This window comes from Lithobates pipiens, unplaced genomic scaffold (assembly GCF_037356315.1).
Source record: "Lithobates pipiens isolate NorthernLeopardFrog02 unplaced genomic scaffold, aLitPip1_a1.2 Scaffold_8, whole genome shotgun sequence".
Classification (NCBI taxonomy): domain Eukaryota; kingdom Metazoa; phylum Chordata; class Amphibia; order Anura; family Ranidae; genus Lithobates; species Lithobates pipiens.
In genome coordinates this window covers 462,762,962-462,789,385 of record NW_027507903.1, presented here as the reverse complement: position 1 = coordinate 462,789,385, position 26,424 = coordinate 462,762,962, and the positions used below count along the sequence as shown (strand labels likewise).

The following is a 26,424-nucleotide window of genomic DNA, read 5'->3' as shown; positions in this document are numbered from 1 at the left end:
CACAGCATATCCTAGGGTGACAATGCACACCTACTTCATACATTTCTGATGGAGCAGTGTTGTCACCCTAGGCTAGCCTCCTGGATTGGATTACGAATACCTCCCTAGCTCATTATCACCATTACATAGATGGGGGTTGCTTTGTAGTTCACAGAAGAAACCTGGGAGGGCTGATAACATTGATATAGATGTTTTAGCTCAACTAATTTTTGGCAGGGGCAACAGTTTTTTTTTTTTAAGTACTTGCAGAAAATGTTTTCAACCTGAAAAAACAAAAAAACAAAAAACAAACAAACAAAAAAAGGCAAAAAAAACAAAAACAAATGCAGCCACATCCAAGAGCCAGTAGGCTGCAATATTATACATTTTGATCTTGAGTTTAGCTATAATTTAAACATCACTGCTAGGATTACCTCTTTTGATACCACTGTAAGAATTAATACGGTTATCCACCAACAAGACTAGACCACACAACGATGCTGAATACAAGGAGAGTGCGGTCTGCAGTCTGTGCAGTTTAACTCCGCTCCGATGATAGCGTTTATGTCTGCAGAAATCTAACATGTCCGCTCTCAACAGCCTCAAATTGTGCATGGTCTTCAGCTGAGCCCCTGCGGAAACAGAAAAACATCACACACTGAAGGGGCTGGTTCCTATCTCAGCAAAGATAGGCAGATTGCATCACCCAGTAGTGCAATCTATGAAGAAAACAAACATTCACATCTCCAGGGAAGCAAAAAAGATGTCAGATTCATCTGTACGACATACACTATAAAACGTCAAAATTACTGAACATCCCACCTACACTACATGGCTAGAATTGTGTAGATACCCCTCCAAATAATTGCGTTCAGGTGTTTTCAACGAAGAGTACTGTAAAGTGGCTGTAAAGTTAATTTGTGCTTTAACCACTGCAGCCCCGGAAGAATTTACCCCCTTCCTGACCAGAGCACTTTTTGCGATTCGGCACTGTGTCGCTTTAACTGACAATTGCGCGGTCATGCAACGTGGTTCCCAAACAAAATTGATGTCTCCCTCACAAATAGAGCTTTCTTTTGGTGGTATTTGATCACCCTTGCGGCTTTTATTTTTTGCGCTATAAACCAAAAAAAAGAGGGACAATTTTGAAAAAAAAAAAAAAAAAAAAACGCATTATTTTTTACTTTTTGCTATAATAAATAGCCCCCAAAAATATATATAAAAAAACTATTTTCTTCCTCAGTTTAGGCCGATACATATTGTTCTACATATTTTTGGTATAAAAATTGCAATAAGCGATTATTGATTGGTTTGCCCAAAAGTTATAGCGTTTACAAAATAGGGGATAGTTTTATGGCATTTTTATTTATATATTTTTTTAAATGGCGGCAATCAGCGATTTTTATTGCGACTGCGACATTATGGTGGATACAGCGGACATTTTTTACACATTTTTGGGACCATTGGCATTTATACAGCAATCAGTGCTATACAAATGCACCGATTCCTGTGTAAATGACGCTGGCAGTGAAGGGGTTAACCGCTAGGTGGTAGTGCAGGGGATAAGTGTGTCCTAGGGTCATGTTGCTAACTGTGGGGGGCGTGGCTGTTTTACAGATCACTGATCTCTGCTCCAATCACAGGGAGCAGAGATCAGGGTCACTGTTGCTAGGCAGAACAGGGAGATGTTTGTTTACTTCAGCATATCCCGTTCTTCCTCTCCGTGAGGCAATCATGGGTATGCCCTTGGCGATCAAGTCCGCGGGACCCGCGACTGGACTCACAGAGCTTCCCGCGTGCGCACGTGCCCCCGCCGCCTCTTAAAGGGCAACGTACAGGTACGCGATTCTGCCTGTACATGCCCTTCTGCCGATGTATATCTGCGTGAGGCGGTCAGGAAGCGGTTAATTAAAAGAAAAAAAAATGAAAAATATGCCACTGTATACTTATTGGTATCACACAGAGCAGCCCCTCACCTCCTCTTCTGCTGTCCCCCATCAGCACTCTCTTCTCCTACTTTCCTGTGTGTGACCCCATAGCAAGCTGTGTGTTATGGAAGCACATGTGTGGGAGCGATCTCAAGCCAGACTGTACACTCACAGATGCACAAAGCACAGCTCAGCCACGCCCCCTGCTCCCTCCTCACAGGATTTTAGCGGGGTGGTTCTTAACCTAATATAGGGAATGCATTGATGTAAAAATACCTCTTATGCTGTGTACACACGATCGGACATTCCGACAACAAAATCCATGGGATTTTTTCCGACGGATGTTCGCTCAAAATTGTCTTGCATACACACGGTCACATAATGTTGTTAGAAATTCCGAACGTCAAGAATGTGGTGACGTACAACGAGCCGAGAAAATTGAAGTTGATTCTGAGCGTGCGTAGAACTTTGTGCGTCGGAATTGCGTACACACGATTGTTCCGATTGTTGTCGGAAAATTTGAGATCCAGATCTCAAATTTTCTGTGTCGAAAATTCCGATGGAAAAGGTCTGATGGAGCCTACACAGTCAGAATTTCTGATAAGAAGCTCCCATCGAACATTTTCTGTTGGAAAATCTGACCGTGTGTATGCGACAGAGTTCAGAACCATTTTACTGCTACAGCATATAAAAGACATTTTAGACAACTCCGCACATCCAAGTTTGCGGTAAGTTTGTAGAAAGCTCTTTTCACTTCCAGAATGACTGTACCCCTGTGTACAAAGCCAGCTCCATGAAGGCATGGTTTAACCAGTGTAGCGTTAAACGCAAATGTCCTGCAAAGAACCCTGACCTCATAGCTACTGAACATCTTTGGGGTGAATTGGAATGCTGATCCAAGTCTTCTTGTCCAACATTAGTACCTGACCTCACAAATGCTCTTTTGGCTAAATGGGCACCAATTCCAACCCCAACATCTTGTGAAGTCTTTCTAAAAGAGTAGAGACTTTTATAATAGCAAATTACGAATGGGCAGGTTTGTTTTAATGCCCATGCTTTTGGAACTTGATGTCCTGGAAGTTAATACAGGTCAGATGGCCAGGTATCCAAAAATGTTACCAGACACTGAAGCTGCATAAGATGGAGGTGCAGTGGAGAAAGGGGAACCATTCATACACATGTTGCATGTATACATTTTTCTGGATTTCAGCCACAGGCAGATCACTGATAAACACATTGCTTTGGATCCTCTTCTGCATCCAACAAAGTGTTAATTAAAAGGCCTTACCCAAGTGAATAGTAAAGCTTTCCTCTAGCTGCCCATGTTCCTCATACAAAGAGTGGCTGGTCTCTTGGGATTCCAGAAGGTGGCTTTGCTGGACTTTAATTTCCTCACTGTTGGGAAAAAAAAAAAAAAAAAAAATCAATAAAAAAACAAAAGTTTTTAGCTTTTTTTTTTAAATTGGAGCAGAAAGATAATAAAGTCCTACTACAATTATGAGAATTTACCAAGACCTGTGGGCTCAAGAAGAAAAACCATCCACCGATTCCCTGATCCATGCTAAATAGAGGGACTTGACTCAAATTCAAGACGCATATAAATAGCTATTTCAGTTGAAAAAATTTGTTAATAACTACTAATTAACTAATAAAGAAGGGTTGTTTCCAAAAATATGGATGCAAGGAAAAAAAGAAATCATATACCAATACTATGGTAACTAAGGCAAAGATGGAATTTGGACTGAATATAGTCAGGATATCATTCTGCCTCTGTCTTTGTAATTTTCTCAAAAAGAGCACATATAAACATAGAAAAAGCGCATCCAGCCATACCAATAAAAGAGTTGCCAGCATCCCTCATGCAGTTAATAAGAAAAGAAAATATTTTATTAAACAAAATGTATAATTATATATATATATATATATATATATATATATATATATATATATATATATATATATATATATATATATATATATATATATATATATATACATACATACACACATATACATATATATATATATATATATATATATATATATATATATATATACATACATACATACATACATACACACGCAAAATATGAATTTTAAAATTAGATAACAATGATGAATTCCCATAGAGGTCCAGATAGCCCAACACGTTTCAGGACACAACGTCCCTTCGTAGGAGCAATAGTCAGGAAGGGATCAATACAATAAAGGTCAAATACATTGATAAATAATATAATAGTTTCAATAATTTACATCAGTTGCTTTAATAAAAGAACATGCTATGAATGGCAGTTGCATGCAGCGGACGCTGGAGGATCTTAAATGGAGGGACTCCCGGTTTACCATACTTTTTGACACTCAAATACACATAAGATCCATTCCTTATTGCAAAATTATAGGCCTTAAGGGTGACACCTGCATGTATGCCCCTGGCTGTGGCGCTTTTTCTGTATTACCCCCACTGTGGATTCTATTAAGATTCCACTTTGTGGAGAGCCGCTAGGATTGCAGAGAGGTAGATCCATCTGTGCATTATACTTTGTTGCCTTATTGGGGGGATTTGTGTGGGTGACTGGGGACCCACCCGGTATAACGATATCCTTGTGACCCTAGTGGTGTATGCCTGCGATACATTTGCCGCTTTCTGTCCAGCAGTGAATTTCCATGAGGATCCTTTTGGGTATGCCTTTCATTCAATTTCAGTGCTGTATGGTTCTTTTATTAAAGCAACTGATGGAAATTATTAAAACTATTATATTGTTATTTATCAATGTATTTGATCTTTATTGTACAGTGTGATCCCTTCCTGACTATTGACCCTGACGAAGGGACCTGGTGTCCTGAAATGCCTTGGGCTGTCTGGACCGCTATGGGAATTCATCATCATTGTTATCTAAAATTTTATTGGTTTGAAAATTCATATTTTGTATATATGTACATTTTGTTTAATAAAAAATGTATTTTTGTATTTCGTTGCCGTTAAAGTCCCAGTTACTATGCATTTCCTTTTCTCAAAAAGAGCACAGAACAAGGTAAATTACTTGTTCTAACCTGGAAGGAATATCTGTCCCAGCAGTTGAGTCATGTCATATTTTTACAGAAAGCTTCTGATTGGATGCTCTGGGGTTGATTTACTAAAACTAGAGAGTGCAAAATCTGATGCAGCTATGCATAGTAGTCAATTATTTTCTAACTTCAGCTTGTTTGATTGAGCTTTGACAAAAGAAAAAAAAGAAAATAAAGAAAAACGGAAGCCGATTGGTTTCTATGCAGATCTGCTCTATATTGTGCACGCTCCTGTTTTATTGGATCAACCAATTGCACTTCACAATCCTGCCATACATTGTACATTTACTGTGCCCAACCTGATGAAGCTGTTGTTGGGATTCTTGAGGTCCTGGTGCAGCTTTATTACCCACTCCTGATACTCTTGCTTCTGGATGGTGGACAACTGCTTCATCTCTGTACTCCATTTGTTTTCCAGAATCTGGGAAATACAGAGTAAAACAAACACACAAAAGCATAACTGGCTAGTTAAAAAAAAATAATGAAATCTTGTTCACTTTACAGGGACTATTTTATGTGAATGGCAAAGTACAAGTACAGGTCAACATCATAAACCATATTTTGCGCTCCATAAAAACAATCCATAAAATTTGCCCGTTAGTTATATGTAAATTGTGCGTAAATTTATATGCAAGTGAGGCCGGGAACCCGCTGCGATTCATATGCAAATCACGTCACCTCCTCTGTATGCCGCCCAACTAGAAGATGTAAACAGCATACAGGAGGGCATAGTGGGCATGTAGAGGTAAGAGTTGTACTGAGAGGGAGATAAGAATGCAGAGAGATGGGGGGTTACTGTAAATACACCTGTTACATCACTTGTCAGTGTAAATGTATCAATTACATTGGTGGTTGATGTAACTACTCCTGCTGTGTTGAGGTCAGTGTATATGTCCCAGTTAGATTGGGGATCAGTGTAGGGTGCCCCCTTGCTTTGGTTGACAGTGTAGAAATATTTTTCAGTTATTATTTATTAAATATTTCTCATGGGCGTCCGCAGAACTTTTTTCAAGGGGGGGGCATAATTTTAGGATCACCCATGCACCGCCCCTTTTCGACAATGTCATTATCAGATTATTATGGTCAGAGACTGCAGACTTAGTACAGTCCCTAGGATAAGTAATAGATAATGGCCAACAGGCCCTCTTACCAGACCCATCGAAACACAAGTGATCCCTCCGGCTGGACGATCGCTCACATGCCCTGGGGGTGACTCTGGTCAGTAGTGTAGCATGTCTGTACCCTGGCAGTGACTCAGTCTTTCTCTCTCTGGCGGTGCTGGGCAGCATGGCTCTCTCTGGTGGTGTGGGGCAGTGTAGTCCTCTCTGGTGGCGCTGGGCAGCGTGGCTCTCTCTCTCTGGCTTCTGCCCAGCACAATCCTTGTTCTTTTTCCTGTAGCACTCTCTCCCTCAGCTTTTTTTCCCAGGCTACAGTCTCTCAATCTCTCGATCGAGCTGTATCCTCCACTCTGTGGAAAATGGGGCCGCCAATCTTTGGGACTACATGTCCTATGATTCTCTCCTCTCCTAGTCTCCTTTGATTGGCCCTCAGTTATGGCCAATAGGGAAGGAACAGAGCGGGCAGGAAGCTGGGCGAGGAACCTGGCGAGAGCCGTCGTCTTCTCCCTGACAGGAGAAAGGGGGGGTGACCCTGGGAAACCTGATAGCACCGCCACCAAGTTCTCTGCTGGACTGAGCACGGAAAAGAGCCCGCAGTCACACTGATAGCGGGGCTTGGCAGAACCTTGATGGTGCCACCCCACTGGCGGGTTGCACATGGGTGTGGGCTGCCCGCACCCTGATAGGGATGGAACTGTGTTGAATTTAAGATCTCATGCCTGATTCTAGGGGGGGGGGCACTCGACCCCCCTTGCCCCTACCTGCGGACGCCCATGTACACCATTTGGTTCAGAATGTTTTTTCTCGTTTTCCACCTCCAAAACCTAGGTGTGTCTTATGGAGTGAAAAATATGGTACATTACAATTTGATAGCTTAAAGTGAGTGTAAATGAGCACCTTGTAAAATAACGCATTCACTTTAAAATAGGAACGTAAGGCAAACAACTTTTTTTGTATGGATACTGTATACAAAAAAAAAAAAAAAACCAACACACATCCCAATATTATAAAATATCCCATTTACCCTTTTTTTCCCCTTTAAATAAGTGATCACATTCCCTCTGTTCTCAGCTGCAAAAGAGCTGGGTGGGAGGGGGGAAGTAACGGGACACTGAACTTCCCAGTGAGACGCTGTGCAGCGGGGGTGTATCAGGACAAGTCTGATCATCGGAGGAGAGCAGGCCGAGTTTCCAGCATAGCTAGAAAACTGGCCATGATGTGCTCTTCTGCTTAGTGTGGTCAGGTAGGAAAGCAGAGGGACTGGCAGGAACACCAGGGCTTTCACATAAAGGAAGTAATACAAAGGGAAAAGGATACTTTCTCATACAAGTACATGGTACAGCAGGCACATATCAGGAATATGAAGTGTTGGGGTAACAAAAGCATTTTTTTATTGTTTGAAAAAACCCAAAGCAGCAGCAATTGCCTGTGTCAAGCTCATGATGAAAATGTGCTACAGAGGTATACTGATCCTAGTGGTTATAAAGGGGGCCCAGTGCCTTGTATACATTTTTTTCTTTGCAACATGAGCTGGACACAAGCAATTTTGATGTAAGTGATGCTATATTCTGCTAATAAAAACTTTTACTAATTCCTGCAACCTTGCAGCTTTGTTTGGGATCTGTCCCAGGAATAATCTTTCAAGCATTGCATCTGAATTAGAGAATTTTTTTGGTCTTTCATTGTTCATTTATATCATCTAATTTTTGGGATGGATGATAAAACATGATCACAGAGTGATTATTTGTGTACATTTCTATACATATATACATGTGATTGATTTTCTCTTTATTGCTCGATACTGGAGATTTTTCTTTAATAGTTACCTGCTGTGATTCAAAATGTTGTGCGGCCACCGAGTTTACGTCTTGGTCACTGAGGGACTTGCCCAGTTCTTGCATCACTTTGTTCATCTCTAAACCTTGGCTATGTTAACAAAAAAAATAAAAAACTAAAAAATAAAATAAATAAAAACACCCCAACAATCATTACATCAGTGCCATTGTATTAGAAGAATAGGATACAGTGGGTATAATTACGCTTCCCACCTTACTAAATGTAAATATAGGGTAGTTTGGGTAGCTGTCATTTCTTACATAGGGATTACATAACCCACAAATACATAGATTGGTTTCTGGCCTTAAACGTAGAGCTGTGGCCTGAGTATGGACATTCATATATTTACATATATATTCTTTTCATACACTTAACAAGCAGAGAGTAAATATTAAAATAAGCCCTCGGCAATCTCTGTAGCTGAAGGCCCTATGGAGTAATTCATCAAAATTCATGAGACAAACTAAAGTAATTCGAGTTTGGTCTCAGCACTCTGTTCTCCCCTCTCCCTGTGTATCTGCTCCCTGTTTATCTTAGAGATTAAAAAATGTTCAGGTTGCCAAGTCACTGCTGTAGGGTGAAAGTGAAAATGCTTATCGCTGTAAACTTTGAGGATGAATTAATCCACAGTTACTGCATCTACAGGGGTCAATAAGGGTTCATTCACACTAAAGTGATCCATTGTGGTGCACCAACCCAAGTTATTACTAGGGGTGCGCATCTTCACTGGTCTCACGATTAGATTATGATTTTCTGGTCAATGATTTGATCCCACTTCCGCTTGGGCTGCCTAGGTGGCCCTTCCACCCTGCAATCTTCTGGGACACATCACAGTTCCCAAAAAATTGCCCTGCTATGCAGGATAGCGCAGTGAGACATACGCGCCCGGCTGTAAAGCTGCAAGCTGTCACAGCTGGATGCCCACAGTAGTATTGCCAGCGGCATGGACAGGCAGGGGAGAGAATGGAGGGTTTGGGTGGCCACGTTGCTGTGGGACTGGCGAGTGTCCTTATTAAAAAGTCAGAAGATACACTTTTTTTGTAGCTGCTGACTTTTAACCAGTTCCCGACCGGCGCACGACGATGTACATTGGCAGAATGGCACGGGCAGGCAAACTGGCGTACAGGTACGTCCAGTTGAAATTGCCAACCTGGCAGAGAGAGAGAGGACTCGATCGCCGCGAGCATACCCGTGATCGTCTCACAGGGAGGCTGACATCATCTCCCCGTTCTGCCTAGCAACAAGTGACACTGATCTCTGCTCCCTGTGATTGGAGCAGAGATCAGTGTTCACTAACACACAGCCCAGCCCCCCACAGTTAGTAACACGCCCCTAGGACACACTTAACACTGCCACCCCCTGGTTAACCCCTTCACTGCCAGTGTCATTTACACAGGAATCAGTGCATTTGTATAGCATTGATTGCTGTATAAATGACAATGATCCCAAAAATGTGTCAAAAAATATCCCATGTGTCCGCCATAATGTCGCAGTCACAAAAAAAATATATAAATCGCTGATCGCAGCCATTACTAGTAAAAAAAAAAAAAAAAAAAAATTTATAAAAATGCCATAAAACTATCCCCTATTTTGTAAATGCTATAAATTTTGCGCAAACCAAGCAATAATCGCTTTTTACCAAAAATGTGTAGAAGAACACGTATCGGCCTAAACTGAGGAAAACATTTTTTTTTATATGTTTTTGGGGGATATTATAGCAAAAAGCGCTTTTTTTCCAAAATTGACGCTCTTTTTTTATTTATAGCGCAAAAAATAAAAAATGCAGGGGTGATCAAATACCACCAAAAGAAAGCTCTATTTGTGGGAAAAAAAGGACGCCAATTTTATTTGGGAGCCACGTCGCACCACCGCGCAATTGTCAGTTAATGCGACGCAAAATGACTGTTTTAATAAATGCCGTGTTACAATGAATGATGTGCCCCACTATGTGCTTTTCAAAAAAATATGTCACTTCATACTGAATTTCACAGGACAATACATCCCGCTCATGTGACTGCCCGGCCCGTCCTTTCCCACCTCTCTCCGCTCTCCTCTGTCCTGACGTCAGTGGGGAATGCTCAGCCCCGCCCGCTGACTATAGCTATCATATCAGAAGAGAGGCGGTGGGGCTGAGAATTCCCCACTGATGTCAGGACAGAGGAGAGCGGAGAAAGCGGGACGGGACGGGCCGGGCAGTCACATGAGCGGGATGTATTGTCCTGTCAAATTCGGTATGAAGTGACTTTAATCGTTTTTTTTTTGGGCAGAATTTGTGATTTCTTTGCCATTTTTCAGAGAATATGAAGAACACAAAAACTTCTTTCACTCATGGTTAGTGTTTGGCTGAAGTCATTTATCATCAATTGTGTTTACTCTTTTTAAATCATAATCGCAACAGAAACTACCCAAATGACCCTGATTAAAAGTTTACATACCTTGGTTCTTAATACCGTGCATTGCCCCCTTTATCAATTACAGCTTGAAATCTTTTGTGGTATTTATGGATGAGGCTCTTTATCTTCTCAGATGGTAAAGCTGCCCATTCCTCTTGGCAAAAAGCCTATAGTGCCTGTAAATTCTTGGGCTGTCTTGTATGAACTGCACATTTGAGATCTCCCCAGAGTTGCTCAATGATATTGAGGTCAGGAGACTGAGATGGCCACTCCAGAGCCTTCAATTTATGCTGCTGTAGCCAATGACAGGTCAGCTTGGCCTTGTGTTTTAGATCATTGTCATGTTGGAATGTCCAAGTACGTCCCATGCGCAGCTTCCTGGCTGATGAATGCAAATGTTCCTCCAGTATTTTTTTTTTTTTTTTATAACATATTGCATTCATCTTGCCATCAATTTTGACCAAATTTCCTGTGCTCACACACAGCTCACACATTCCCAAAACATCAGCGATCCACCTCCATGTTTCACAGTAGGACTGGTGTACCTTTCATCACAGGCCTTGTTGGCTCCTCTCCAAATATGTAGCGTTTATGGTTGTGGCCAAAAAGCTCAATTTTGGTCTCATCACTCCAAATGACTTTATGCCAGAAGGTTTGAGGCCTGTCTCTGTGCTGTTTGGCGTATTGTAAGCAGGATACTTTGCGGCCTTTGCGTAGTATTGGCTTTCTTCTGGCGACTTGATCAAGTGCCTCATTATATTGTGCATCTTGAAACGGCCACACCACATTCAGAGAGTTTTGAGAGAGTCCTGTATTTCACCTGAAGTTATTTGTGGGTTTTTCTTTGCATCTCAAACAATTTTCCTGGCAGTTGTGGCTGAAATTTTAATTGGTCTACCTGACCGTGGTTTGGTTTCAACAGAACCCCTCATTTTCCATTTCTTGATTAGAGTTTGAACACTGCTGATAGGCATTCTCAATTTCTTGGATATCTTTTTATATCCCTTTCCTGTTTTATACAGTTCAACTACCTTTTCCCGGAGATCTTTTGACAATTCTTCTGCTTTTCCCATGATTCAGAATTCAGAAACGTCAGTGTAATACTGGATGAAAGATGCAAGGGTCTGTTGTGTCAACTTGTGTGCATGTTATCAGGCCAAAATCACCAAATTTTTGATCAGGGTCATTTGGGTAGTTTCTGTTGCTATTATGATTTAATAAGAGTAAACACAGTTGACAGATAATAAATGGCTTCAGCCAAGCCAAACACTAACCATGAGTGAAAGAAATGTTCTTGTTATCATTCATATTCTCTGAAAAATGGGCAAGAAATCAAATTCTGACAGGGTATGTAAACTTATGAGCACAACTGTAAATATATATATTTTTTTTATTATACAGTTGTGCATATATATTTTAATTTTATTATATCTTTTCATGTGACAACAATGAAGAAATTAATTACACTTTGCTACAATGTAAAGTAGTGAGTGTACAGCTTGTATAACGTATAAAATTTGCTGTCCCCTCAAAATAACTCAACACACAGCCATTAATGTCTAAACCGCTGACAACAAAAGCGAGTACTCCCCTAAGTGAAAATGTCCAAATTGTCAATTTTGTGTGTCCACAATTATTTTCCAGCACTGCCTTAACCCTCTTGGGCATGGAGTTCACCAGAGCTTCACAGGTTGCCACTGGAGTCCTCTTCCACTCCTCCATGACATCACAGAGCTGGTGGATGTTAGAGACCTTGTGCTCCTCCACCTTCCATTTGAGGATGCCCCACAGATCCTCAATAGGGTTTAGGTCTGGAGACATGATTGGCCAGTCCATCACCTTTACCTTCAGCTTCTTTAGCAAGGCAATGGTCATCTTGGAAGTGTTTTTGGGGTCGTTATGTTGGAATACTGCCCTGCAGCCCAGTCTATGAAAGGAGGGGGTCATGCTCTGCTTCAGTAGGTCACAGTACATGTTAGCAAAGTGTCATCTCACCTGTACATGTACATTGTAGTAAAGTGTCATTTCTTCAGTGTTGTCACATGAAAATATATAATAAAATATTTACAAAAACGTGAAGTGTGTACTCACTTTTGTGAGAGCCGAGATATCCATCTACATATACATCCCTTTATCAGTGATCTTATAACCTCTGTTCTCAGCTGCATAAGGGTCTTAGAGAGGTGGGGGTGGCGAAGCAGCATTTCAATGATCTTCCCAGTAAATGGTTATGCAAGGGGAGTGCCAGCACAAGTCATGGCCACTGGAGGACGGGCAGGCTAATCTCCCCGAACAGCCAGAAAACTTACCACACTGGAAAGGATATCTGGTGTGGTCAGTTAGGGATAGGAAAGCAGGAAAACTGGAATAGGAATAGGAAAGCAGGAAAAGGGAAGCAATACGAAGAGAAGAAGATAGCTTTTAACACAAGCACATAGTACAGCATACACATATCAGGAATATGAAATATTGGGGTAACATTCTTTAGCCATTCCCCACTCTATGCAAAAAAAAAAAAAAAAAACCCTTACATTTTATTTTCCAGACAGATATAAAATATTCATTATTACATGAATTTTTGTAAAAGCTAGCAGTGCAAGTACCTGAATTTTAGCTTCTTTCAGTCTCTGTACAGCACAGCATAGAATTGGAGAGGAAGAATCAGCAAAATAAGCCAGTCAGTTGTGCTGCATGGCTCATGTGCCAAGAAGAGACATGCTGATGGGAGGCCAGAGCAGAGTGAAAGGAAGTGTGACTGTACAGGCAAGACTTATAGGCCTTCAGCCCTGCCAGACAGGGTTGTTCTGTGTGGCAGAGCTGTGTAAATAACAAAACTGTATGAACAAAAATATAAATCCTTTAGTGGGTAAAACAGGTCATATACATATATGTATATTCTGTTTTTTAGAATGCAATTTAAAAGCTCCTTGACTGCTATTAAAAAAAGTAAACATTTACATATCCAAAACCTGGCTGCAGTCACACCATTAATAATTAAACAATGTTTAGTGTCCTAATATGGGTGTTATCCTACCAAAAATTGCTCAGACTCAAGTTTACATCCTTCCAGAGAGAGGGCGTTTTTCTTCTTATGACTTGGATCAGTAAGGGAATATGCTACAGTGGGGAAATAAATTACTTGATTCCCTGTAGATTTTGTAAGTTTGCCTACTTACAAAGAAATGAAGGGTCTATAATTGTAATCATAGGAGAAAAAAAATAAAAATAAAAAACACACACCACGATATAAAATGTTATAAATTGAGTTGAAGTTCAGTGAGTAAAATACCGTATATACTCGAGTATAGGCCGACCCGAGTATAAGCCGAGGCCCCCAATTTACCCCCAAAAAACTGGGAAACCTATTGACTCGTGTATAAGCCGAGGGTGAGATATGCCTGTCCATCCCTGTGTGTGTGTCCATCCATCCATCCATCCCTGTGTGTGTGTCCATCCATCCATCCATCCCTGTGTGTGTGTGTGTCCATCCATCCATCCATCCCTGTGTGTGTGTGTCCATCCATCCATCCATCCCTGTGTGTGTGTCCGTCCATCCATCCATCCATCCATCCCTGTGTGTGTGTCCATCCATGTGTGTGTGTGTGTGTCCATCCATGTGTGTGTGTGTGTGTGTGTGTGTGTGTGTGTGTGTGAGGCCTTGTGTGTCCAGCCTACCTGTGTCCCCAGCCTCCGTCCGGTCCCGAGCCTCCGTCCGGTCCCGTCCGGTCCGGTCCCGTCCCGTCCCGAGACTCCGTCCGGTCCGGTCCCGTCCCGTCCCGAGACTCCGTCCGGTCCCGTCCCGTCCCGAGCCGAGCCGAGCCGAGCCTCCGTCCGGTCCCGTCCCAGGATCACCGCTCTTCGTCGGCGCCCATTTTCCTGTTCAAATGCCGCGCCTCCCTGTCTGTGATAGGCGGAACACAATTTCCCAGCAGCCTGTGTTCCGCCTATCACGGCCATCCTTTCATCCTCGTCCGTAGTACGAGGATGAGCGGATGTCCGTGATAGGCGGAACACAGGCTGCTGGGAAATTCAGTGTTCCGCCTATCACAGGCGAAGGCGGAGCCGGAGGCGCGGCTTTTGAATTAGAATAGAATGGCCGCTGTCTGTCTGCTCGACACGCTGATCGAGCAGGCAGACAGCGATGACTCGAGTATAAGCCGAGGGGGGCACTTTCAGCCTCAAAAAAGAGGCTGAAAATCTCGGCTTATACTCGAGTATATACGGTAAGTATTTGATCCCCAAGCAAAACAAGTACTTGATGGAGAAACCCTTGTTGGCAAGCACAGAGGGAAGACATTTCTTGTAGTTGGTTACCAGGTTTGCACATATCTCAGGAGGGGATTTTGGCTCTTTACAGATCTTCTCTAAATCCTTAAGTTTGCTTGGCTGTCGCTTGGCAACTCGAAGTTTCAGCTCCCTCCATACATTTTCTGTAGGATTAAGGTCTGGAGACTGGCTAGGCCACGCCATGACCTTAATGTGCTTCTTCTTAAGCCACTCCTGTTGCCTTGGCGATATGTTTTGGGTCCATCTTGAGTGTTCTGACTGAGGGAAGAAGGTTCTCATCCAAGATTGTACAATACATGGCCCTGACCATTGTCCCCTCAATGTGGCAAAGTCGGCCTGTACCTTTAGCAGAGAAACAGCCCCAAAGCATCATGTTTTCACCTCTGTGCTTGACTGTAGGAATGGCGTTCTTACGGTCATAGTCAGCATTTTTCTTCCTCCAAACACGGCAAGTTGAGTTAATGCCAAAGAGCTCAATTTTGGTCTTATCGGACCACAGTCCTTTCTCCCAATGCTTCTCTGAATCATTTAGATGTTCATTGGCAAACTACAGATGGTTCTTGTGCCTTCTTGAGGTGGGGGGCCTTGTGAATGCTACAGAATTTCAATCTATGGCGGCGTATTGGGTTACCAATGGATTGTTCTAGTTTTCAATTGTTAGCAAAGATCATTTGTTTATATTACTTATCAATGTTCTTTTGAATTTTTGTTATACAGTAGGACTCTCTTCCTGACAAGTACCCCTGATGAAGGGATATAACTGGTCCCAAAACGCATCGGGCTGTCCGGATCTACATGAGAATCTACCAATACCACCATTTTTGTTTTTATACATTTTGAGTATTGTTGTAATTATTTATATATGTAATTTTTTTAATAAAACTTTTTTTTACCATCATACATTGTTGCCCTTAAAATCCCATCCCCTCTGGGGGGGGTTATTCTTTTCTAAAATCATTCACAAGCTCCTCCTGTGTAGTCCTGGGCTGATCCCTCACTTTTCTCATGATTATTCTTACTCCATAAGGCAAAATTTTGCAGGGAGCGCCAGACCGAGGGCGGTTGATGATCATTTTGTATTTCTTCCATTTGCAAATAACCGCTCCTACAGTTGTCTCCTTCTCACCAAGCTTCTTGCCGATGGTCTTGTAGCCCATTCCAGCCTTATGCAGGTCTACAATCTTGCCCCTGATGTCCTTTGACAGCTCTTTGGTCTTGCTCATGATGGTGGGTTTGAATGGAAGAAAGATTCTGTAGATAGGTGTCTTTTATACACATAACGAATGGTCGTTAGGAGCTCCTTCCTAAATTGAAAGGACTAAAGCTGTGTGCCACATGAGAACACACTGTAGCCAATCAGTGGGAGACAGAATTCTTGTTGGTTGGTAGGGGGATCAAATACTTATTTTACTCACTGAACCGTAACTCAATTTATAACATTTGTACCATGTATTTTTTCTGGATTTTCTGGTTGATATTCTGTCAATACACCTATGATAAAAATTATAGACTCTTCATTTCTTTGTAAGTGGGAAAATGTACAAAATCTTCAGGGGATTAAATAATTCATAGTCCCGACTGTATATTTTATAATCATAAAAAAAAAAAACATATTACTGATTTGGGAATCTGATAATCCAATACAGTAACATTGGTTGGGACTGTAAAAATAAAAGTACCGTTCTCGTAGTTTCTTCAGCTCCACATCTCTTTCCCCCAGCAGCTCAGAAATGCTGACAAAGTAATTGTGCTCCAGGTTGAGCAGAGTCTCTGAAGCCGGGGAATGGATGAGATCATGATAAATATCAGCAAAGTCTTCATCCCAGTTAGGCTCCTCCGGACGGGAATGTTCCAGTGTTGTCTACAGCAGGGGAAGGGAAAAGACATTTTTCAACTCATATTTACTGTATAGTCAAAAGCTTTGTAGACACCCGACCATCAAACCTGCCTATATGACCAAAAGTATGATGGCCTCCCATGTAAAAGATTGACTGATAATACTACAGTATACAAAGACATTTTAGACAGTTGAGCACTTCTAACCTTGTGGTAACATTTTAGGAAAGATCCTCTTTTGTTCCAGCATGACTGTGCTCCTGTGCAGTCATCTCCGAAAAGACAAAGGGGTTGATTTACTAAAGACTGCACTTTGGGATGAATTGGTACGCTGACTGCAAACCTGGTCTTTTCATCCAACATAGTAACTGATGGCAGCGGGACCGACTTCTGGGGAATCTTGAGGTCACTTCCATCTCTCCACAGGAACTGCGTCAGACGTATGCGAGAACGTCTTGCCGTCATTCTGCTTGGCAGTTCTTGGCGAGGTGTGGGGGACCAGAGGCAGAGGTGGGATTTTCCTCCCTCTTTAGAAGGCATGCCGCCCTTAGCTCATGTGCCGCAGGCACCGTTACTGATGGACCAGACACGTTTTGATAACTTGCCGGGAAGCCAGTTTTGATATGTTTAACCACAGCTTAAAAATGGAGCTCACGTTTTCTTTTAGGGAGCAATATGTGCTTTGTTGCCTGGGGGATTATGATTCTAGGGATATTTAAACATTTTTGACACATAATATGTATGATAGGGGTTTCCCTGTTTATTACCAAAGAAAATAAATAAGCTATTGCGCCGACTAGAACCCAACCTTCATTTAACAGGGCCAGGAGAGTGGTAGGAAACACCAGGTGAAGTGGATGCAGCTCCTTGGTTTTTGACAAGCCTTGATCCACTTTAACGAGTGCATTTTTATTGTCTTTTATACTTTTTCAAATAAATCGTTACGCCTAGATGGTGGCGCCCTCTTGTGTTTGTTTCCCTGTTTGTGTCTTTTTCATTCCCACAGTTCATTCTACCTATATGTGCCATACTACAAGTGTGTTGATAATATTCTGAAAGGATCATTTATCCAGGGAGACTACCTCCATCTGGTGCGATTACTCCAATTGGGTTTGTTGTCAGCTTATCTTTTTTTTTTCTCTTTTTTTTTTTTTTGTGTGGGGTGCACTTTTGCTAATGTGACTCTCCACAGGTATGTCTGGCGTTTTATAGTTAAAATGACATCTTTTGATGCTGCTTTTCAGCTGTGACTTAAATAATCTAGTATTAGTGATGCATATGTTTATATATTTTTCCACATTAGAATTATCTGCCACTGTTTATATAGTGTGGCAGCACACAGGTAAAGTCACCTGGTTGTATCCAGGATGGGAAATATGTGTGCTCTAGATTCAGGCTTTATGCAGACTTTTACAACTAGAGGGGAAGTTAATGAGCCCAGCTGAAGTAAGTGGGCTCATTAAGACCTCTACAAAAAACCCCAGCATGCTTAGGGAGATGCTCCATCCTGGAACCAGTTTTGTGTTGTATAGACTGGGGAGTGTGACACCTGTTCTGTGCGGTGGAGTTAACGCCTGTGTGGCAAACATCTACAACAGAGACAGGGACTGGTGCAGCACAAGGCTGCACTCAGTTGTTAGACAGGGAATCTAAGTGTGTAATTAGAGGTCAAGCTGACCAGGATTTATTTTCATGTTTTATTTTTGTTTGGCTGTTATACGTTTCACTGCATTTAGCATAAATAAACCGCATCTTTTGTTTTTTTGCACCTACAACCCTGTCTGCTGTGCCTGATTTTGTGTTGTGAACCCATCCAGGGGGGTCACACACACTCGCTGCCGAGCAAACCCCTCACAATAGGCTATACTGTATAGGGATGATGATGATTCCTGCATATCCTTATATATATGACTTAATATATATTATTGGTTGGGAGACTTATTTAGTTGGAGCCAGGGTGGATTTAAATTTAAAATCACTAGTAAAAAGGCTGGTTTTAAATCGACTTGATTTAAATCATAGTTTTTAAAGAGCAACTGTCATCTGTCCCACAGCGGCTCCTCCTCTGATCTGCTGTTGACTCACCGATGAGTTATTCCAAATAGGAAACCTTACATTTTGTTTGCAAATATTAAAGATTCTAATTACCAGCAAGAATAAGTCCATACATTTAAAGAGCACCTGTCATTTCAGATCCATCATGGCAGTGCCTGTTAGTGGGCATCCAATCACCTGCTGCCACCATGTCCCTCACATTGTTGTGTCGCTGCCGCATTACCGGCCGTCCCATTAAAGTGAATGGGACGGCTGGTGATGCAGCAGTTAGGGTTACAAATCTTCAACAAATAACCTTCAACTTCCTGCAATTTTTTTTTTTCCCCATCACTTATGCTGATGTACAGTTTCAAAGCCATACTCCGAGAATTCCAAAGAGAGAACTACCCTTGCACTGCAGGAGTTAATTGCTTGTTAGAGCCTAACTTTACCTTTCCTAGCAACGTTATATCAATTTCCCACCTGTCTGCCTCTAGAATTGCATTTTTTTGGGGATCTCTCTCCCCACATTTCCTTATTTCTGGCCAGAATGATGTATAGTGTGCCAATGGCCTCCTGAGATGCCCACAACACGGGTCCCAGAAGACTGCAGGGTACTTTGCAATGCATGTGCTGCATCACCAACATGCCCCCAGTCTATTCAAATTTTTGGCAGTTGTACTGCGCCCCCCCCCAATGATGTAGTGCATGTGCATCATCGTGAGGCTCAACATGGAAGAGGCAGCCATATTCTTCGCTCTGGTGCACTCCTCCATGCTGGGTTGTGGGCGGTCCCATGCTGCTTTCACCACTATTGGCCCTGCTTGTGCTTAATGACATTGTGCCAATGCTGACCAGAGCACCTTACAGAAGAGACTTAAGGGGACCGTTCAAACAGATGGATAAAGCCAGCCACAGCAAGGTAGTATTAGGTTTGATTCACATGCATTACCCCTGAACTCTATATATTGTGCAATTTCATATGAACTACATCAAAGATGCAGCCAGCACGATTTTGTTCACCAAAACTGCACAGATGTGACAGGGCCTTACAGTCTGTTCCTGACCCTCAAGCGTTAACAAGCATTTAACTCTTGCAGTAATTTGTGGAGTTGGGCCTAAATTACACTAGACCTAGTCTTGAAGGGGCATGAGGGACTGATAGTCTAGCAGAGCTAGTCAGTCCACAGCTCTGCCGAACAGTGATTCCCCCCCTCTTGTATGAGGCACCATGGTCACACAACCAGGCATTGGAGGGGTGCTAAATGCAGGTTTTGATAGCATGGAGGTAAATTTTTCAAATATACAAATCAAAATGTAATTACGTTTTATAGTTACAATATACAGGTATCATTGTAATATAAACCTATTTCGCCACCTAGTGGTCATAATTGGCACTTTCGTTTGCTCTTTTTTTCTGACAATACTATGTAGGATATAGGGATGGGCCGAACACACCCCCCTACCCACCGCCTTACACCACCCCCCCCCCCCACCCCCGATTCACACCAGAACATATGAACAGTCAAAAAATTTGGCAGAACACACGAACACTGTCTATGGGACACGTACATGAAAAAATATAACTTGTTCAGTGTCATAAAAAAAGTGTTTGGGGACCCGGGTCCTGCCCCAGGGGACATGTATTAATTCCATTTTTTTTTTTTAAAACAGCTATATTGCTGAGACCCGACAATTCATTACAGCCGCGATCAGTTTTAAATTACAATTTTTTTCCTTTAGAAATGTAATTTTTCTGAGGTACTGTTCTAAACATGGGAAAAATGCACCACTTTACAGGCATACTATACACACCCCAGGCATGATATTTAAATAAATATTTCATTGTTATTGTTTCACTTTAAGCATAAAAAAAAAAAAAAAAAAAAAAAAAAAAAAAAAATATATATATATATATATATATATATATATATATATATATATATATATATATATATATATATATATATATATATATATATATATATATACATATATATATATATATATATATATATATAATTGCTCCCGAAAAAACGGCAGCTTTCTAAAAACATTTTTGCATTGATACATGCCCCTTGGGGCAGGACCCAGGTCCCCAAACACTTTTTATGAAAAGAACTTGCATATAAGCCTTTAAAATGAGCACTTTTGATTTTTCATGTTAATGTCCCATAAACTTTAATGGTGTTCCGAATTTTCCCCGAACACCACATATTGTTCGATGTTCGCAGAACAGCCGAAAAAATAAAGTTCAGCCCGAACCTATGCTCAGGCCGAGCAGTTTGCCCATCCCTAGTAGAATATACAGTGCCTTGCAAAACTATTCACCCCCTTGGCATTTTTCATGTTAAACTGGAATAACCATGGATTGTTTGAGGATTTGCATCATTTAATTTACAGAACATGCCCGCAACTTTGCTTCACAATAAAAATAAAAAACATCTTCAAAACAACAAATAGGACAAAATAACAATGTGCATAACTATTCACCCCCCTAAAGTCAATACTTTGTAGAGTCACCTTTTGCAGCTATTACAGCTCCAAGTCGCTCTGGATAAGTCTCTATGAGCTTGCCACATCTTATCACTGGGATTTTTGCCCATTCCTTCTTGCAAAACTGCTCCAGCTCCTTTAAGGAGGATGGTTTGTGCTTGTAAACAGCAATCTAAGTCTGACCACAGCTTTTCTATTGGATTGAGGTCTGAGTTTTGACTAGGCCATTCCAACACATTTACATGTTCCCCCTTAAACCACTCAAGTGTTGCTTTAGCAGTGTGTTTGGGGTCATTGTCCTGTTGGAAGGTGAACCTCCATCCTAGCCTCAAATCACACACAGAGTGGTACAGGTTTTGCTCAAGAATATCCCTGTATTTAGCACCATCCATTTTTCCCTCAACTCTGACCAGTTTCCCAGTCCCGACTGCTGAAAAACATCCCCACAGTATGATGCTGCCACCAACTTGTTTCACTGTGGGGATTGTATTCTTTGGCTCATGTGATGTGTTGGGTTTACGCCAGACATAGGGTTTTCTTTGATGGCCAAAAAGTTAAATTTTAGTCTCATCAGACCAGAACACCTTCCTCCATACATTTTGGGAGTCTCCCACATGCCTTTTTCGCAAACTCAAAACGTGCCATTTTGTTTTTCTCTGAAAGTAATGGCTTTTTTCTGGCCACTCAGCCCAACTCTATGGAGCATACAGCTTATTGTTGTCCTATGTACAGATACTCCAGTCTCTGCTGTGGAACTCTGTAGCTCCTCCAGGGTTACCTTAGGTCTCTGTGCTGCTTCTCTGATTAATCCCTCATTGCCTGCTCCGTGAGTTTTTGTGTGCAGCCGTCTCTTGGTAGGTTTGCGGTCGTGCCATGTTCTTTCTATTTAGTTATGATATATTTGATGGTGCTCCTAGGGATCATCAAAGATTTGGATTTTTTTTTTTTTTTTTTTTTTATAACCTAACCCTGATTTGCACTTCTCAATATTATCCCTTAATTGTTTGGAGTGCTCCTTGGTCTTCATGGCAGTGTTTAACCACTTGGGATCCGCGCTATTGCCGAATGACGGCATTAGCGCGGACCTAGATTGCCGGGACTACGTCTATTGACGTCGTCCCGGTTACGAGCGGCCTGCGCGCCCCCTGAGGGGCGCGCGCGGCGCGCTCTGTGATCGGCGAGTCCGTGAGACTCGCCTGATCACCGATCCGTGTAAGGGGTCGATCCCGACCCCTTATCACGTGATCAGCTGTCAGCCAATGACAGCTGATCATGTGATAAAACGGAGCCGGTAATCGGCTAGTATTCCTCCTCGCGCTGACAGCGCGAGGAGAAAAAAAAAAAAAGCCGATCGCCGGCGGCCGTGTTCGGGACATCAGTCCCGATCACGGCCAACAATTCAAGTGGACACCTGCCCCCTGCCAGTGCCCACCTGCCACCCGCAGTGCCATCCTGAAATAAAGTAAGTGCCCCCCTGTCAGTGCCACCCAGCAGTGCCCATAGTGCCCACAGTGCCACCCAGCAGTGCCCACAGTGCCACCCAGCAGTGCCCACAGTGCCACCCAGCAGTGCCACCCAGCAGTGCCACCCACAGTGCCACCCAAAATCTGCCTCAAAGGTGCTGCACCCCAGTGCCGCCCATCAGTGCCCAGCAGTGCCGCCCATCAGTGCCCAGCAGTGCCGCCCATCAGTGCCCAGCAGTGCCACCTATCAGAGCCACCTATCAGTGCCACCTATCAGTGCCCATCAGTCCCATCTATCTGTGGTACCTATCAGTGCCCATCCGTGCCACCCATCCGTGCCACTTATCCGTGCCACCCATCCGTGCTATCTTATCTGTGCCCATCTTTGCCCATCGGTGCCGCCTTATCTGTGCCCATTAGTGCCGCCTTAACTATGCCTATCAGTGCCCACCAGTGCAGCCTATCAGTGCCCACCAATGCAGCCCATCAGTGCCCACCAATGCAGCCCATCAGTGCCCACCAATGCAGCCCATCAGTGCCCACCAATGCAGCCCATCAGTGCCCACCAATGCAGCCCATCAGTGCCCACCAATGCAGCCCATCAGTGCCCACCAATGCAGCCCATCAGTGCCCACCAATGCAGCCCATCAGTGCCCACCAATGCAGCCCATCAGTGCCCACCAATGCAGCCCATCAGTGCCCACCAATGCAGCCCATCAGTGCCCACCAATGCAGCCCATCAGTGCCCACCAATGCAGCCCATCAGTGCCCACCAATGCAGCCCATCAGTGCCCACCAATGCAGCCTATCAGTGCCGCCTAATCAGCGCACTTCAATGAAGGAGAAAAATGACCCGTTTGCAAAATTTTATAACAAACTATTAAAACATGATTTTTTTTTTTTTTTTTTTTTGCATCTTTTTTTGTTTGTTTAGCAAAAAATAAAACTCCGAGCTGTAACTAAATACCACCAAAAGAAAGCTCTATTTGTGGGAAAAAAAATGATAAAAATTTCATTTGGGTACAGTGTTGTATGACCGCGCAATTGTCACTCAAAGTGCATCAGCGCTGAAAGCTGAAAATTGGTCTGGGACTGAGGGGGGTTTAAGTGCCCAGTAAGCAAGTGGTTAAATAGTGATGCCTCTTGCTTAGGTGTTGCAGCCTCTGAGGCCTTTCAAAAAGGTGTGTATATGTAATGACAGATCATGTGACACTTAGATTGCACAAAGGTGGACATCATTGCACTAATTATGTGACTTCTGAAGGCAATTGGTTGCACCAGAGCTTTTTATGGGTTTCATAACAAAGGGGGTGAATACATACGCACATGCCAATTATCCGTTTTTTATTTCTGAAAAAATATATGCTTTTCTAATTTTACTTCACCAACTTAAACTATTGTGTGCTGATCCATCACATATAATTCAGATAAAAAAACAAACCATTGAACTAAAGGCCTTAATGTAGCAAAATTGGTAAAAAGCCAAGGGGGTGAATACTTTTGCAAGGCACTGTATTGATCTGGGTGGATTCTAAGCACCTCTAACTCTGCAAAATGTTTCTGATCAAAAATAGAATACTTTAAAAGAAAATGGAATCAAATGCATTATATAGAAAAATTAGACACCCCTCCAAATTAAGGATTTCAGGTGTTTCAAGTGAAGAGTATTGTTATTACTACAACAAAGACATTATAGACAATTGCACACGTCCAACCTTGTAGTAACAGTTTGGGGAAGGCACCTTTCTGTTCCAACATGACTATACAACGGTGCACAAACCCAGCACCGTAATGACATAATTTTATGGGCGTGGGGTAGAGGAACTCAAGTGGCCTGTGACAGAGTATCAACATCACTGATTGGCCAGGTTTGCTTATCCAACATCAGTACCCGACCTCACAAATATTCTTTTGCCTTAATGGACAAAACAATCCCATAGACACACTCCAAAATCTTGTAGAAAGTCTTCCCAGAAGACTGGAGGCCATTATAGTTGCAAAGCGAGGCCAATTCCATGCCCATGGTTTTGGAATGGGGTGTCCAACAAGCTCATATAGGTCTGATTATCTGGTGTCCACAAACATTTGAGCATATAGTGTAGACCCAACCAAAGTGCATTTATCCATCTAATTCTCCATATCAATAATTTTTTTTCAAACTACAACATGGCGCCAGTATTGTGAATTAGGTCAATGGCACCTCTATCTTCTTAGGAGTGTCCTAAAATGGTCTAGGAAACCAGCATACTATACAAAAAAAACAAAAGCAAAAATAAAAAAAAAACAGCTATGAAAGCGATGCAAGGCCGGCAACTATTCTCGCCTTTGTGCTATATACAGCCTCTGCTCTCTCTCACCTCTGTATAGGATTTCATCCAGGCATTGGCCAATGTCCCAGCATCCACCTCACCTGACCTCACAGCCTCCAGGGCCTGCTCTGCTTCTCGGTCAAAGTCTTTAATGGTTTCCTCTTCCACAAAGTGACAGAGGGATTTTTTTAGATCTGTCATTAGAGAAAGAAAAGCACTTGAGTTTCTCAGAGGTGTTAATTTGAGAAAGATTCTTTATCCAGGAGTGAAAGGCAGCAGTTGCATGGGTTATGAAAACCTTATGAAGTAAACATGAGCACATTTTTAGTTCAGTCAATTGGGCATTCTTCCTACCCAGCCCTGCAAAAAAATATTTAACTAAAAATAAAATTTAACTAAACTAAAGCTTTGAGCTTTAGTAACACGGCAGTAAAAAAAAAAAAATGCATTTGCAAGCAACTTTTATTCATGGATCCGAACATAGTTGCATTGTTTTTAATGGAGACAATCACACAGGTGCGTAAACATGCATTACTGAATGTACCACAGAACCAAAAAAGCTGCATCCAAAACATTAGTTTACACATACACCATTAAAAAAAAAAAAAAAAGAAGGAAGAACAGGACAATGTGTTTACACATTAAAAAACATGTTATAGAGGAACATTTTTCATTGCCTAATGATCAGTAAGGGCCGGTTCACACAGCGAGGCGCGGCGAGGCGTCTCCGACTTGCATCGCCGCGACCTGCGGGGATCTCAGCGGCGACTTGCAGAGGACTTCTGTATAGAAGTCAATGCAAGTCGCCCCCGAAGTCGCCCAGAAGTAGTACAGGAACCTTTTTTCTGAGTCGGAGCGACTCGAGTCGCTCCTCTCAGAACGGTTCCATAGTACTGAACGGGGGCGACTTGCGGGAGCGAGGCGAGGCGAGCCGTGTCGCCTCGCATCGCATCGCTGTGTGAACCGGCCCTTACATTTTCCAGAAACACAACAGGAAGTGAGAGGGCATCTCTCTAAAGTGAAGGGAGACCTTGAGTATCATTAAATGTAGGGCGATTCTTGTGAGGACCTATCTATTTGCCTCCCATCACATCAATGGCCCGGTAAAGCTGCAATGTATTACATTTTTGTTTTAGATATACCTTAGAGCTGAACTTCAGCATTCTTTTCAGTCTTGCACAGGCTCCTCTGCTGTACTGAAATTGTGTCATAGATATGCAGTAATGTTCGTCTGTCAGCTTACCTCTCCATGTGTTCAGCTTAAGAGGCCAAGAATTTTCACCTGGCTGCTTAAGTAATCTCTTCTCAAAGCATGTCTCCACCCCAGCCCCTATCAGGGAACTCTATAATAACCTGTGCACTGCAAACCAGCCCTGCTGATCAATATTGTGTGTTTGGCTTTCGTGTGCGACTTGCTGTGTTTTCTATGGCCGATTCCAGTTACTGACCTTGGCTTGTTACTGACTATCCTTACCTGCTTGTTACCCCGACCTTTGGCCATCTCCTGACTATCCTTTGTTGTTGCAGTCTTCTGCTACCACTCTACCTCCCTGTAGTCTATAGTGAGCGTTATCTGATAGGTCCTAGGGGTTGCGACCTGGAGCCAGACTGCAGATAAATCCATCCCCACCACTAAGGGCCTCTGGTGAACACCCACTGGCTCTTAGATTCCACGCGCT

General features: G+C 42.5%; 1 protein-coding gene across 3 annotated transcripts in view; it reads right to left on the bottom strand.

Annotated features, from left to right (window-relative positions):
• The window catches only part of FERRY3 (FERRY endosomal RAB5 effector complex subunit 3), a 119,438-nt gene that overhangs the window by 81,235 nt on the left and 11,779 nt on the right, over window positions 1–26,424 (bottom strand). For 2 of the 3 annotated variants that reach the window (XM_077468504.1, XM_077468503.1), the window contains exons 3-8: window positions 24,794–24,939; window positions 16,287–16,468; window positions 7,918–8,017; window positions 5,273–5,394; window positions 3,196–3,302; window positions 414–611 (exon numbers count right to left, since the gene is read on the bottom strand). In XM_077468504.1, the coding sequence (XP_077324630.1) occupies window positions 414–611; window positions 3,196–3,302; window positions 5,273–5,394; window positions 7,918–8,017; window positions 16,287–16,468; window positions 24,794–24,939 (855 nt within the window). Of the gene's footprint in view, window positions 1–413; window positions 612–3,195; window positions 3,303–5,272; window positions 5,395–7,917; window positions 8,018–16,286; window positions 16,469–21,751; window positions 21,849–24,793; window positions 24,940–26,424 lie in introns of those variants that run through there. The other variant, XM_077468505.1, reaches the window with a different exon arrangement.